General features: G+C 45.7%; 1 protein-coding gene across 1 annotated transcript in view; it reads right to left on the bottom strand.

Moving 5' to 3' along the window:
• LOC130131745 (neural cell adhesion molecule 2-like) overlaps nt 1-15,823 on the bottom strand; it is a 156,043-nt gene that overhangs the window by 6,743 nt on the left and 133,477 nt on the right. The window contains exon 16 of the mRNA XM_056301544.1: nt 6,493-6,700. Coding sequence (XP_056157519.1) covers nt 6,493-6,700 — 208 coding nt within the window. The remainder of the gene's footprint in view (nt 1-6,492; nt 6,701-15,823) is intronic.

Here is a 15,823-nt window from a genome sequence, read left to right on the forward strand (position 1 = left end):
GTTTCTCTGGCTGAGATGCAGCCTGATAGCTGTAAGTCTGAGAGTCATCCAATGAAAACAGAGATTTAGGGCAGATGACGGTTTTGATATGTAAAGGGACTGACAGGGTCTATGAAGTAAGACCCCAGATCTAAAAATGATTAAATGTGCCATACTGAGGTTAGATCCTCCTGGCTTTTGTCCTCCATGCAATGTAAACAACATCAACACAAACATAAAAAAAAAACCTTACAGAAGAGCAGCTGTGACAAACTTTCACTGAAAGAAATTTAAACCTTTGATGGCCACAAAGACTGAAGGGCAGAGTGTGCCACGGGTCCCTGTTCTCTCACTTTCTTTGTCTCGGTCCCTCTTTCTCCATCTTTATTGTCATTTTTTATTTTATTAATTCATTTTATATTCTATATTTTATTTTATATTTTATTTTAATCTTTATTTTATTCATATTTATTCTTTATTTATTTATTCTTTATTTTTATTATTGTTCTTTTTTATCTATTGCACTATGTCCACAGCCAATTGGCCTTTGAGTTTTGATAAAAAATAATAAAAAATAAAATAATAATAAAATTAATAAATAATAAAACTGAATTCAACAGAATTGAGCTGAAATTCTAACGTAAATAAAAAGTAGAGCTCTGCAAATAAGGTTCAGGTAATCAGTGGGTAAATAGTATGTGTGGAAGGCTGTTCAGACAGGGGCTGACCGACCAGCGACAACAGGGCAGATTTAAATATTATAGGATGGCAATGAATAACGACATGGGTCTGATTTCATTCATTTCCTTTCAGTTCACACATTTTTGTGTATTATTTTGCGCATTTACGACTTCATTTCTTTTATTTGTCCAGTAAATCCCCTATGCAATGGGCCACTTTTCTAACAACGCTTCCCCCCCCCCCCGACCACGAGGGAGGAGCGCCTCACAGTCACGCTTTCCTTCAGGGCCGTGCAGACCTCTTTTCCACACTGCGGTATATGAGTGAGGTGCGCTCATACACAAAACCTCCGGCCCTCTCGGCAAAAACAATCTTTTGTTTGCCGTAGAGATGATGTGAAGAGCGAGCGCCGCGTTAATCAACCGGTCCAGATTGCAAAACACAAATGACAGACGGGTCATTTGTGACGGACATTTCCTTTCTGACAGTTTACAAATTCGAGACTGCGAAGCCCACGTTATAATTTGCCTCTCCATCATTGTATTCTTAATAACAGCGCGTCAACACCACGAGCACGACCAACAAAGGGACCGATCCTCCTGCCCGCATTGATAACAAGAAATATGTAGCCCAAATTCACAGATAGCAATTAAAAACAGGGAATTTAACCATGGTTGACTGACAAAAGGATTTACAATCCAGTCAGTCTCATTAATTTATTACACCCTTAATTTCATTCCCTGTTACACAAAAATATGTGTATGCATGCAAACTGCCCTTTAAAGGTTGTTAGGGGGAAATAGTTCCCCTCATTATGATTTAAAAGAGGAAGGGAAAATCAAACACCCCCCTGCACAATAACAGGCTTTCAAGAGTGGCAACGTCAGACTGAATCACATCAAGCCAGTAAACAAATGTAGAAGATTTAATGTTGTTAATACAAATGTGTGTCCTGGTTAGCATGCTCAAAGGCAGGGGAAATGCATTACGGAAATCAATGAATAGCTAATTATCCAAAGAATAGCTTGGTAATAATGGCATGGAGAAGGATGGAAGAAGGGTGCAGCAACAATATTATTCCCCTTTATTTTCAAGGTTGGGCAAGAAGCTTGCTATGGCTTGACATACTTAGGCTTTTTTTTTTTTGAGCGAGAAAGAAAGAAAATCAGTCAATATGGCCGCTTTATAGGCTGTACTGGCCAAATATATTCTAACATCCCAATTCTGTTTTAATTCTTTTTGACCAAATTAAACTCAAATAATCCACCTTTACAGGGCAAACACCTTACTCCACCATGGTGCTGCTTGCAGACTTCCCGTCACAATTCGAAGCAGTTGTTCCTGGTGGTAGAGGGTGTCCAGGGCCAGGCAGATTTAGACATTTAGAAATGGACCTTTTTGTCTATTCTGATATGTAATAAGGTGGCATAGATTTTCTCCAGCTGCCTCTTGAAGAGCACAGGCAACCCACAGGGCCGTGTGCTCTTCCTTCCTTCCCGACTTTCTGTGGACAAATGGCTGCACCTCTGGCAACCCCCGAGTCAATGTGCTCCAGTCTGCTGGTGACGCCAAAGACGAAGCCATCTATTACGGCTGAGGATCCCTCCAGATTTCGTTTTACGGTGCGAAACCTCTATTTTTTAATTATTTTTTTTTTTGTGGACCCCCCCCCCCTCTCCCAACTGTACCCGGTCAATTACCCCACTCCCTCTGAGCCGTCCAGGTCACTGCTCCACCCCTCTGTCGATCCGGGGAGGGCTGCAGACTACCACACGCCTCCTCCGAAACATGTAGAGTTGCCAGCCGCCTCGTTTCACCTGACAGTGAGGAGTTTCACCAGGGGGATGTAGTGCGTGGGAGGATCACATGGCAGGCACTCTGACCGACCAGAGGAGGCAACGACCAGGATACATCCGGCTTCCCCCCTGCAGACACGGCCAATTGTGTCTGTAGGGTTGCCCAACCAAGCCGGAGGTAACACAGGGATTTGAACCGGCGATCCCCATGTTGGTAGGCAACGCAATAGACCACCACGCCACCCGGACGCCCTGTTCGAGACCTCTATGACAGTGGATGATTGACCTGTGAAGGAACCTGCCCATAGCCGTCAGCTGTTGCCAAAATCTCGCCGAGGTGCAGAGAAAAAAGGAGGGAAGACTTGTGCTGACCATGTCGACCCAGAAACCACATGGTCCAAAAACCTTCTTTTAGAAGAAGGTACTAAGGTGTCAGCGCTCCAACCAATACCACAGTAGGCTCGCCCTAACAGTTCTATCAGCTCTTAACCAGGCCTCAACCTATACCAACCTTACACACACACACACACACACACACACACACACACACACACACACACACACACACTGAACTGTCTGCACTCAGCTAGTCCACACACCACCACAGCTATCAGTGCTACTTACCACTCCATTCATTTGAAGCGCACCTTGTGCTATTTATCAGCCCACACACTGCTGTCCTTTTTCTTTTAGAGATGATGTTGCTAGATGTGTACAGCACCCTGCTATTAATTACACATTGGCAACTTAAAGCTTGCCCTATTGACATTTTTAAGCCTCAGTGAGAGCAGTTGACTTGAAAAATCTCAAGTGTGTGTCATTCTGCACACCCCGATCTACCTTAGTGTGAGCCATGGTACGATGGACTATGCACTACACTTTGCAGTAGATGAGGTGCTCAGGTTTCTGGAGGGTGTCTGTGTACTGTGTGCGTCTGTCTGTGCCGGTGTATGTCACTCTGTTTGTGATGGGTTGACACCGAATGATCAGGAAAATTAGACCCTCCCTGTCTGAGCATGCAGCACAACTCCTGGTACAGGCTCTTGTAATATCACGCATTGACTACTGCGGCTCCTTACTGGCAGGTCTCCCTGCATGCACTTTCAAACCTCTGCAAATGATCCAGAAGGCAGCAGCGCGTCTGCTGTTCAACCAACCCAAAACAGCACATGTCACTCCGCTGTTCACATATACCCCCCTCCACTGGCTCCCGGTTGCTGCCCGCATCAAATTCAAAACCTTGACACTCGCTTACAAAACTGCAACTAAAACGGCTCCCGCCTACCTGAACTCCCTCATGCAGGTCCACAATCAGTCCCGGTCACTACGCTCTGCCAATGAAAGGCTCCTGGCACTTCCGCCACCATGGGGCCCTCGGTCACTAGCCAGACTCTTCTCTTCTGTAGTGGTGGAGCGAGTTACCAAACTCCATTCGATCCACCGAGTCCTTCTCCATTTTTAAGAAGCAGCTAGGGGCATTCGGGTAGCACTGTGGTCTAGTCCGTGGCCTACCAACACAGGGATCCCGGTTCGAATCCTGCTGTTGCCTCCGGTTTGGTCGGGCGTCCCTACAGACACAAATGGCTGTGTCTGCGGGTGAGAAGCCGGATGTGGGTATGTGTCCTGGTCGCTGCACTAGCGCCTCCTCTGGTTGGTCGAGGTGCCTGTTCGGGGGGGGGGGAAGTGGGGGGAATAGCGTGATCCTCCCATGTGCCACGTCCCTACTGTCAGGTGAAAAGAAGTGGCTGGCGACTCCACATGTATCGGGGGAGACATGTGGTAGTCTGCAGCCCTCCCCAGATCGGCAGAGGGGGGTGGAGTAGCGACCGGGATGGCTCGGAAGAGTGGGGTAATTGGCCGGATACAACGGGGTAGAAAAGGGGGGGGGTAAAAGAAAAAACCAAGAAGAAGCTAAAAATTAGCTCTTTCTTGAACACCTCCACGCCTGATGGTATTAATACAAAAACAAAAAACGGTTACGCTTTATTTTAGGGGGTCGGAAATGACCTAGTCATTTCCTAGTAATAAGGTGGTAATTATCACGTAGTTTCTTAGAAATAAGGTTGAAATTACCTTGTAATTTGGGTTAGGGTTACCTGTAAAATCTACCACCTTATTACCAGGAAATGACTGGGTAATTCCCGACCCCCTAAAATAAAGTGTTACCCAAAAAAACTGCTTCTATGCTCCCTATGCATTGCCTTTGTGCACCGTCTGTTGACACATATGTTCTATCAGACTTCAACCTAGTTTTTTGGCACTTAATTGTGTTGTAGCCTCCTGACTAGATCCTTGCTTGTGTTGTGTTAACTCTCAGATCGCTTTGGATGAAAGCGTCTGCTACATGAAATTGTAACACTGTAACACCAAATGATCAACTCTAATCCCGGTGCAGATTCTGTTACTTGGGGTCCAGGTGATTGGGACTCCAGACTTGATTTCAACGAATGAACATTCATAATATGTCCAACAGCTTATAGATGTGCATCACATAACAGGTGATGAAAAGGACACACTGCTCTGCTTCTGTCCATTCCTGCAGATGTGCAGACTCTCCCAAAGGCACACAGTCACATTCAGCAGGCTGTGTGGGAAGTCACACAGCCACCGAGCACTACTTTAAGCTAAGTGACTCAGCTAAAAAGTCATCTCCCTCCGCTGTCTGCCAACGTGCCCTCTCTCTGACACCCTCTCATCATCAGATCCAAGAGCAAGCAGGGTGAAAGCCAGTTTGCACCAAAACAAATGGCACGGGTTACACCAAAAAAACGAGATTACATAGGCATTATCAGATGTTGGGTAACACTGTCATCTTCCTTTAAATTGGGGCTGGGTGAGAATTGAACCAGAAAGGTATTAATTTTATTCAGTCTGCTTTGGTTTGTAAATGAGACGCTTACATAGGCTCACAAAACGGTAGGGACGCTTCAGATGCCTCGACTTTGAAATGACCACTGGTGTATTTACATACATCCATCCAGCCATTATCCGAACCGCTTATCCTGCTCTCAGGGCCGCGGGGATGCTGGAGCCTATCCCAGCAGTCACCGGGCAGCAGGCGGGGAGACACCCTGGACAGGCCGCCAGTCCATCACAGGGCCAACATACACATTCACACCAAGGGACAATTTAGTACAGCCAAGTCACCTGACCTACATGTCTTTGGACTGTGGGAGGAAACCGGAGCACCCGAAGGAAACCCACGCTGACACGGGGAGAACACGCAAACGCCACACAAATGACGACCCAGGACGTCCCCTAAGGTTGGACTACCCTGGGGCTCGAACCCAGGACCTTCTTGTGTAGTTACATGCACTCATAAAAGTGCAGTACATGCACCAAAACATTAGTCTTTGGCAATATTAAGTGTATAAAGTTAAGCTAGTACACATATATACACAGTTATTTACCATTTCTCTCACTCTGTTACACAAACACACACCGACACCATGTAGAAGCAAAACTTTTTTCAAACATGGCGAGCACATTTGCTTATCTGTGATTGATCTAACAGAGGCATGGTTCTGTTGTCAACATCGATCATGTTTCCTTCTACTTTTTCCCAGACTGAGCCTATACATGAGGAGTTTTATTCAAAATTAAGAAAGCCAGTGTTTGGAACGACTGAAAGCATAAAGGTGAGACAAACTGTCACTTTCTAAAGAATAGTCATCCAAGGTCACGGGCCAGAGTCGTCGGTTGACAGAAAGCCATTATATTGGATTAGCACTCCTCGAATTGAAATTCACCTCTCCGGTCCTCTGAGTGTAGTCTTGCTGAGTGGGCAACAAAGCGAAGATTACAATTTGCGAGATTTGATGACCGATTTGGTGACCGTGTAGCGGAGGAACAATGTCGGAGCTATCCAGTCTGATGAAGGAGCACGGAGTCTTACTCACGGCAGATGCAGGGGGTCCTGCAGCATGCATGACTCGGTGAGCGGGAACAACAGATGACTGCAGTCACCGTTCACATCTCTGGGTGTGGTCGTGAAAAAAAGGATAGTTGGAGAGAAAGAAAGAAAAATAGCACTTACAGGTAGGCGGCCTTGCCCTCCTCCATTTCTTTGCCTTTGCCGCTTGTGGCTGTTTTTTTGCTGCACAGCGTGCGGGTGATGCACATCAGCAGACCGCACTGACGCAGGAAGAAGCAGCTGACGTCCACCAGCACCACCAGCAGCAGCAAGGCGCCCAGCCCCAGGCCCACCACGGCCCCCAGCCCCAGGCCGTTGAACAGGGATTCTGCTGAGACAGTGAAACACACACGGACACCCAACACACGGACACGCAACACACGGGCGAACGCGTACACACTCGCACACAAACACAGACAAACACCCAGGGAGAAAATCACTGTTACCAATGCATGCTCACAATACTTGTAGTGTTTATTAGTGTTCTTATTTGACACTTGGTTGATCATTTTAGAGATGCAAATTCATCCGCCGCTTGCTTCCCTCGTTAGTGACATCTCGTTAGAGTCAGCTAGAGAACAGGACAGGGTTGCACCATCCATTTGTACATTTCTTACAAGCTGTGTGTGTAAGGTCTTTACTTAGCTCTTAGTTTCAGCAACTAAGTTGTAAACCAGAAATGACCTCATTTGTGTTGCATCGTTCAAACATAAGGAATGCCGTCGCTAGTAAAGCCTCAAGAATGCAGAAATGGGTTACTAGGCAAACACCGGAGCAGCCGGCCAATCAAAAAGGGTTCACACATGTACATTTGGAACGGCACCCGTGCCTGATGAGCCGATGTCACACCAAGACGTCCATATTATCATATAAATTAAGGGGATGCAGCCTCTCACAAAAAAATGCGCTGTAGACAAATATTTCCCCCGTCTTCAATTAATAGTTAGCGAAGGTCTGAGCCAGCTATTGTTCACTGTGCTGTTGTTTAAGTTACGGGTCTGTTGGTGTGACTGCTGTTGTTTTTCCTCGAACGCTACAGTTCTCCTTACAGGTATCTCCACTGAGTACACCTCCTTGTTAGGATGTGGAAGAATCCAGTAACAGCTCAGTTCTTAGTAAGAACTAGTTGGAGTGGTGCAACCCGTGTTTAGGTAATACTAACGTGACAGCTAGACTTGGTAACGACTGACACACAACTGGTGCAACCGCCGCCTGCGCACCTTAAGATGGTAGAGCTCCCCCCCCTTTTCTCTCCCCAATTGTATCTGGCCAATCAGGGATGGGATTCCTCCAAAGTTTTAGCTCACCTTTTGGGGGGGAGCTGGGACAATACTCCCCCCCCCCTTTTCCCCACAATTGTATCTGGCCAATTACCCCACTCTTCCGAGCCATCCTGGTCATTACTCCACCCTCTCTGCCGGTCCGGGGAGGGCTGCAGACTACCACATGCCTCCTCCCATACATGTGGAGTCACCAACCGCTTCTTTTCACCTGACAGTGAGCAGTTTAGCCAGGGGGGCGAGGCACGTGGGAGGATCACGCTACTCCCCTCAGTTCCCCCTCCCCCCTGAACAGGCGCCCCGACCGACCAGAGGAGGCGCTAGTGCAGCGACCAGGACACATACCCACATCCGGCTTCCCACCTGCAGACATGGGCAATTGTGTCTGTAGGGACGCCCGACCAAGCCGGAGGCAACACAGGGATTTGAACCGGCGATCCCCATGTTGGTAGGCAACGGAATAGACCGCTACGCTACCCGGACACCAAGATGGTAGAACTTCTTTGTTTTGCTCAAGGAGGTTTTCAGTAGTTTTCGTGACATGGTGGCTTGTGGATAAAGGTGACGTGATGGTTGATGGGTCAGTCTTTTTACTTGCCGTGCTCTTGTGCAGCCTCGATCTAGGTGCTAAACCAAACATGGCCAGAACAAACCCAAATAAAACCTATTTAGTTGTACTGCATGAAGTACAGCCACACAAACTTCTATAGTGATTCTCTCAGGATCACTCTGAGGTCGATGAATTCCTCAGGAGCCAGCTGGGTAGTTTCCAAAACACAGATAAGGTCTAATCCACACCTCTCCAACTCCGCACAATCCTTAGTGGAGGATCTCCATTCTGAGCTGCAATCAACAAATCTCCTCCAAAACAAATAAATTTCAGCCTTGCAAAGTTTTCCTACATGATCAAGCGACATCGGTGTCAAAGAAAAAAACTAAAGAAGTATGAGATATGCGTTGGTTTGACAAAATGGCGGGCCACAAGCACCTGATAGTAGCACTCGGGCCACCCGGACTGAAATCAAGCATCAAAGTTCCTTTCAGGTCTTGCAGCTCATCTCATCTTCTCCTGATCAAACTCTCAGTGGCGACATTTCCACAGGTTTGCATCTGTGACACAGCACAGATTCTGGTAACATGAATCAGCCTCAGCATGGTGATACTTCAGTTCCTGTGTCCACCGGGCACGTCTCTTTTGTAGCCCGCAGCTTTAAACACACCCGCGTGGGAGGTAAAGTGGAGACTTTCTTGCTAAAAGTTGAAATAACTTCTAGCAATTAGCAGTATGAATACTGCAATCATCCCAGGCTCTCGGCTCTGCTGGCAGCACGCAACGGGGTTTCCTCTCAATCCGAAGTAGAGAGAAATTAAAAGCCTACACTATTAAAGGGGAGGGAGGTTCCAGGCGGGATAAGGCCTTACAGAGCGGTGACCTGAAGTGATGCTGAGGTCAAGCAAACAGACGATCCGTTTTTTCCCCCCCCTCCCCTTTTTCTCCTCAATTTCCCTTGGCTAATCACCCCACTCTTCCGAGCCGTCCCGGTCTCTGCTCCACCCCCTCTGCTCATCCGGGGAGGGCTGCAGACTACCACATGCCTCCTCCCATACATGTGGAGTCGCCAGCCGCTTCTTTTCACCTGACAGTGAGGAGTTTCACCAGGGGGACGTAGCGCTTGGGAGGATCACGCTATTCCCCCCAGTTCCCCCTCCCCCCAAACAGGTGCCCCGACCAACCAGAGGAGGCGCTAGTGCAGTGACCAGGACACATACCCACATCCAGCTTCTCACCCACAGACACGGCCACTTTTGTAGGGATGCCCAACCAAGCCGGAGGTCAAATGGTGATTCCAACCGGCGATCCCCGTGTTGGCAGGCAACGGAATAGACCGCTACGCCACTCGGACGCCCCATTTTAGGCTCAATGTTACCAGCTCCATGCCCAGACCTCGCTGGGAGCAAACAGGAAGAAATAGAGTCAGAGTGAACAGACACACCAAGTCTATGGTACACTCGTGTGGTTTTTCAACAGCTGATGTGGAAAAAGTAGGCTCAGTTGTTAACATCACTACCTGGGTGAGACGTGATATGACACTCAGACTACCAGCAGCAAAGCAACAGGCAACAAGTTATTTCCAGTGGCCGTCAGTGACACAGAGACACTAATCTACACCCAATGGGCACAATGGGCTACAATCCAAAACTGCACTGGACTCAATTTGTTCTAGCACTCCACTGATGCCGGCAAAGTGTCAATCATAATTCATAGTTGTTTTATAATCCCCTTCTCCTCTCGTGAAGTTCCTAATTCAACCTAAATGGAGGAAAACATACCCTCCTCGTTATTCTATTCCGCAAGTTTTCATTAACCAAACAAAATCCATCCATCCATTATCCAAAGAGCTTATCCTGCTCAGGGTTGCGGGGATGCTGGAGCCTGTCCCAGCAGTCATCGGTGGCCTGTCCAGGGTGTCTCCCTGCCTGCCGCTCAATGACTGCATTAACCGAAATTAAAAATGCAGCTTGGCAGAGACTGGAAACAAATTGTTCTTGCACAAGACGTGATCTGACATTTTTGGCTAGAATTATGTGTGTACTCTTAAACGCAAAATACATGGATCACAAGCCCTTGACAACAATACCCATGTCTAAAAAACACTTGAGCCCCACTTGAAGGCAACTTGGCGACAATGTGGTTGACCACTCATGACTGTTTTGTAGCTTTGTCTCTTGTAAATGGCATCAGGCTGTGACTGCTGGTGTGGTGATTCTTTTATCACGGCATCATGGCCGTTAAGACAAATTCACTCAGTGGTGAGACACTTACTTCCTTTATTCCTGTGTGGACCCAATGCAGCAGAAAGAGAAACCATCTTTCTCTCAATCACGTCCATTCTTTTGTAAGTTATGATTAATAAAAAGAAGTAATTGTTATATTACTGAGCTGTGAAAAGTTAAAATTGGATAATGAATATTCAAATCCAGGCTACAAAAATTTACAACTTTTATAATCCTCTTCTCATGGTCGCCTCACAGCAAGAAGGTCCTGGGCTCGAACCCCAGGGTCGTCCAACCTTGAGGGTCATCCCGGGTCGTCCTCTGTGTGGAGTTTGCATGTTCTCCCCGTGTCTGCGTGGGTTTCCTCCGGGGGCTCCGGTTTCCTCCCACAGTCCAAACACATGTAGGTCAGGTGAATCGGCCGTACTAAATTGTCCCTAGGTGTGTGTATGTCGGCCCTGTGATGGACTGGCAGCCTGTCCAGGGTGTCTCCCCGCCTGCTGCCAAATGACTGCTGGGATAGGCTCCAGTATCCCCACGACCCCAGTTGGGATAAACGGCTTGGATAATGGATGGATAATCCTCTTCTTCTCCTTAAGAGAGACTGTGCCAAATGTACACCTGTTTACCAACCTAAATGGCCAGGAAAAGTGAATTTTGTTTCTTTCGCATCAAATGAGTGAGGTTTGCTTGTGGCTTATATATGCAACATGCACCACTGAAATTGGATTGGCAAAAGTTGTCAGTGTGCCTCATGGCCCACTGACACCTGTGATGTCAAATCCCTGTTTTTTTTTTCAATTTATCAAGAGCCTGGATGTTGGATATGGGGGGGGGGGGAGAGAGCGAGAGAGAGAGCAAGAGAGAGAGAGAGAGCCTTTTGGCAAGGAACTCTAATTAAAACACTTTGTTTTTTGTTTTTTTGCTAGTGAATGGGGGGATATGAGGCTTACAGATTGGATCGATATTTTCTCACCGCCACAGGCTACTGGGTTGTGTCTCACCTTTTGAAAGTTTTTCCGAGTTCCTTTGGCTGCTGATACCAGTTTCACACAGTAAAGAACGCCTCTCCGGTTCCCATATAACACACAGATTTAAAGGAAGAAAAATGAAATTTTTAACCTTCATTCAACTACGTCCGTCAAAAGAATACTTTGCCCTCAGGTGTTTTATGCCATCAGTAGACGTGTATGTACTTTCAAGCTCCGCACTCTTGCTCTCCACACTGTATGTTTATATATAATGCTAAAATAAGTTGAGTTTTTCAGAAAACTGCAATATCAACATGGCTTCAAGGTTAAGTTTGCATCCACATAAGCAATTACAGGTTCTTCTGATCCCTAAAATGGGTTTAGCCCTTTAAAAAAAAGGTCATCCTAATTTTAGGAGACAAACTAGAAAACAACTGAAAAGACCAGCCTTCTGATTCAATAAGGCCCCACCGAACCATTTTACACGACTAGCAATATTTACTGTTGTTTATCGCTTGCGGCCACTGAAGTTGCATAAGCACCAGAAATACTGCAATACTTGGGATATTTTTGTTCGAGTGTACTTGCATCATCCAGCATGCATAAACCCGTGAATATAGAATGAGCAAAAAACCTACAGTCAACTTCAAAATGTGTGCAACAGAAGAACTTTGGGATATAAAATCACACCGTTTTAAGATTCCACCGCATTTCACAAGCACCGGACTTTAGAAATCCCGTTTTTAGCAACTTACTGCTTAAAGTTATTACCATTTGCCATGTTTTAATGTCTCAGAGTATCCATATGGGTGAAACTACCCCAGTAAAGGAGGCTCTGAGGTAATGAGCCGCCTTCAAGCCGTTGTGCTGCTGCAGTAGATTCCCGCATGAAGTACAGCCCATAATATACTGTCTGTAATATACTGTCCAAGTTCAGAAGGTAAAAAGGGTGTATTATTGGCTGAGGGAGTAAAAGAAAACCTCTCTTTGGTGTGTCAGTACCCGTGAATCAAAGATTCCTATGAGTGATTTCGTGTCAAAAATTACTGACAATTTTATGAATACGCATTTTATTCATCAATGCTGAATTAACTATTTGTCTCTGATTTTATTTCTGCTGTTGTGGAGAAAGAAAAAAAAAGGTCACTCATAACTGTTTTTGAGCACACTGCAGAAGCTCTACCCTACCTCCAACTACATCTGTCAAGTTTGCTAGAACAGCAGATTAGCCTTTAAGGGATCGATCAGTTCATATACCTGTGGCAACTATAGATGTGCTTCCCTTGTAGTCGCCTATAAGACCAACCCATATGTACAGCATAGTCCGTTAAGCAGATTGCCAATCTCTATGTTGTGATGCCTTAGCGAGGTGCAGCAGCTTTATTAATTTGCTTTTCCAAGCTGTCTCCATCTATACCATTATAATGCACAGGTATGAGAATCCCTGGTTTACCTGTGCTTGTGGCCAATTACATTCCTGCTGTAAACTTGACTTTGAAAATGGAGAAGACCAGTTTTTTGGGGGTTTTTTGGGGGGGGGGGTTTCTCCCCAATTATCAATTGTACCTGTCCAATTACCCCACTTTTCCGATCTGCCGATCCAGGGAGGGCTGCAGACTATCACATGCCTCCTCTGATACAGTGGAGTCGCCAGCCGCTTCTTTTCACCTGACAATGAGGAGTTTCGCCAGGGGGACGTAGTGCGTGGGAGGATCACACTATTCCTCCCAGTTCCCCCTCCCCTCCGAACAGGCACCCTGACTGACCAGAGAAGACACTAGTGCAGCGACCAGGACACATCCCCACATCCGGTTTCCCACCCACAGACACGACCAATTGTGTCTGTAGGGACGCCTGACCAAGCCGGAGGTAACACGAGGATTCGAACCAACCCGTGTTGGTAGGCAACGGAACAGACCGCCACGTTACCCGGACGCCCCTGAGAAGACCAGTTTGCAAGGATAATAGAAGCTAATTGACCACTTAGGTAGTGACTTTAAATCAGATCCTCGGGTACCACCAGTGCTGCTGGTTTTTTTATTCTGCCAGGTAGTTCATCACATTCACCTGTTGTTCCAGGTCTAACTACTTCATCTGCTACCAAGATCACATGCTAGCATACTATTTAGTACGCCAAAAGCATATGCGAGTGTTTTTTGTATGTCCGAAACCATGGTATGCATCAAATATTATGTGACGAATAAGCAGATATCATACTCCATCCAGAGAAATATCTCTGTAAACATTTGACACCATGCTGGCGTGAGTATCCCACAATGCATTGTGATACTTCAATACTGGAATACCCAATACAACATGTGAATGTAATAAACCACATGGCAGAATAGAAAACAGCAATTCTCTGGGTCCTTGTGGAGCAGTTTGCAAGCTTTTTCCAGAAGACACTACTTTTTTCATATTTTCTTTCGGTTTTTGAGCCTATAAACGTATTTTTACCGGTGCGATATTCCACCAACCACAGACGACTGGTGGCGACAGGTGATTCGTCTTGCTTTCCTTCATTAAGTCAGTCAGGTTCCTCATAAAACATGACCAATTACCGTATTTGAATCAAAACGGTTTTCTGCCCATGGGCAAAGTTGTTTTCTAGTTGTGAATTAGGGTAAAATAATCTACCTTGGGATTCCCTCACATTTTCTGCATTTGTAATTTACTTCTCTAATTATGCTTTGACCCGCAGAACCTCTGAAAACAAACTCTCCTCTGATCAACTACTGCTATCTGGTGATCTATAATATGAGAGGAAAGAGAGGCAATTCAGTCATTCCTGGAGAAGGTAAATGGAGGGCAGCACTGCCTTCTTCATAATTTGAATGATCCCCTACCGTGACCGGAAAAAAAAAAAGGAAACGATGGGTGTACAGGGTATCTTATGTGAACACCTCAGGTCAGCATGATAAACTGCCTCCAGTACTCTAAGGTCCAAAGCTGCAATGTGCATGTAAATCACATCCCTTGTCATGAGGAATAGGAGCTAATCCTTATGGTTAAGATTTATTTCTCTACAAAAAGTCAAGTTTAAGTCTTAACATTAAATCTAAAATTTGGACAAGAATGCAGTGGGTGTCAAAAGACAGGTTATTGGCAATCTAGATGCCAAGGTACATGTGGAGGCTGTCTTTCTCCATTTCAACCCCATTGAGAGTACACCTTCGTAGATTATTGGCATTTTCTCCTCATTTAAAAACCAGTGTGAATTATGTGGGAGCCTTTTGAATGGGTGTGATCTATGCTGCTGATGTGTGATAGCCGACTGATTTAAGGGTATCCTGGAGTAGGGGGTAAAATAGTCTGCCCAGAAACTGAAATTGCAGCTAACCGGTGAACCTGATATAATTCATAATGATGGAGAACAGGATCTTGACAGGTGTCGAGTCCCGAGATGCAGCATATGCGATTTGCCGGATGCTCATCTTTAAGGTGTACTATATGTCAGTTGTCTTCCTGCAAATGCAGACGAAAGAGGACTCTAAAGCAAAAATAAATAAATAAATAAAAATCTGTCTCTGCCAATCACCCCTCAGGCTTCCCCTCAACTCCTTCTTCAAGACAGAGTAACACAATGGTAAATCACAGCCAGTGACAGCGGTGCTTGTATCCTTATGGTGCATGAGGTGGAGGTAGAGATAAGCAGATTGCGGCTACAGTGGCTAACCAATCAGCTAGCGGCAGGCAATACAAAAATCTCTAGCGCTAGGGATTTAGCCTCCCAGCGGCCAATTTCTATACAAACAACCTGTTGAGAGCACACACACACACACACACACACACAGTCTTTCTCATTTAAATAATATTATCAACCTAAAGTTTCTTTGTTACGAGAAGACAACTTATAACAGTGAGCACAATTGTGTAGGGTAGTTAATGACAGTGTTCACCAACTTTACATCCATTTCCATCTCTGTATGCTAGAGCTACCCTTATGGGCTTATAAGTGGCTTTTCTTCTGCTGTATTTTGCATTGTATTCCAGGGCTATCATGGACTCGAGCTGTAAGCCAGGAAATATAATACAGTACAAAATGATTCACTGTCTCCACAGCTGTCTCACTGCGAGCAAGGACAGGTCAGAGACGTGTTCTTTAGACCGATTCAACATCGTAACCTTCCCCTGCCAAAATGGGTTTCCATCTGTGTCGACTAACCTACTATTTGTTACTAAATTATTTTAGGATGAAATATTTCAAGTGCTTTTGAATGCCATGTAAATAAATACAGAAGTGCAAAACAAACCCCATGCTTATATCATTGTTGATAGAAATGGAATGGAAGTGATTTTGTGATGGTAGTAGTTAAGAATCAGGTCCTTGAATACTGCGCACACCCTCTTGAAAACGTACATTTGATTGCTTTTTCTTTTTCTTCTTGGCATTTTTGAAAACTTCCGTCTTCAAAAAGTCATTGGCCG

The sequence above is a fragment of the Lampris incognitus genome, chromosome 21 (genome assembly GCF_029633865.1).
Source record: "Lampris incognitus isolate fLamInc1 chromosome 21, fLamInc1.hap2, whole genome shotgun sequence".
Taxonomy (NCBI): domain Eukaryota; kingdom Metazoa; phylum Chordata; class Actinopteri; order Lampriformes; family Lampridae; genus Lampris; species Lampris incognitus.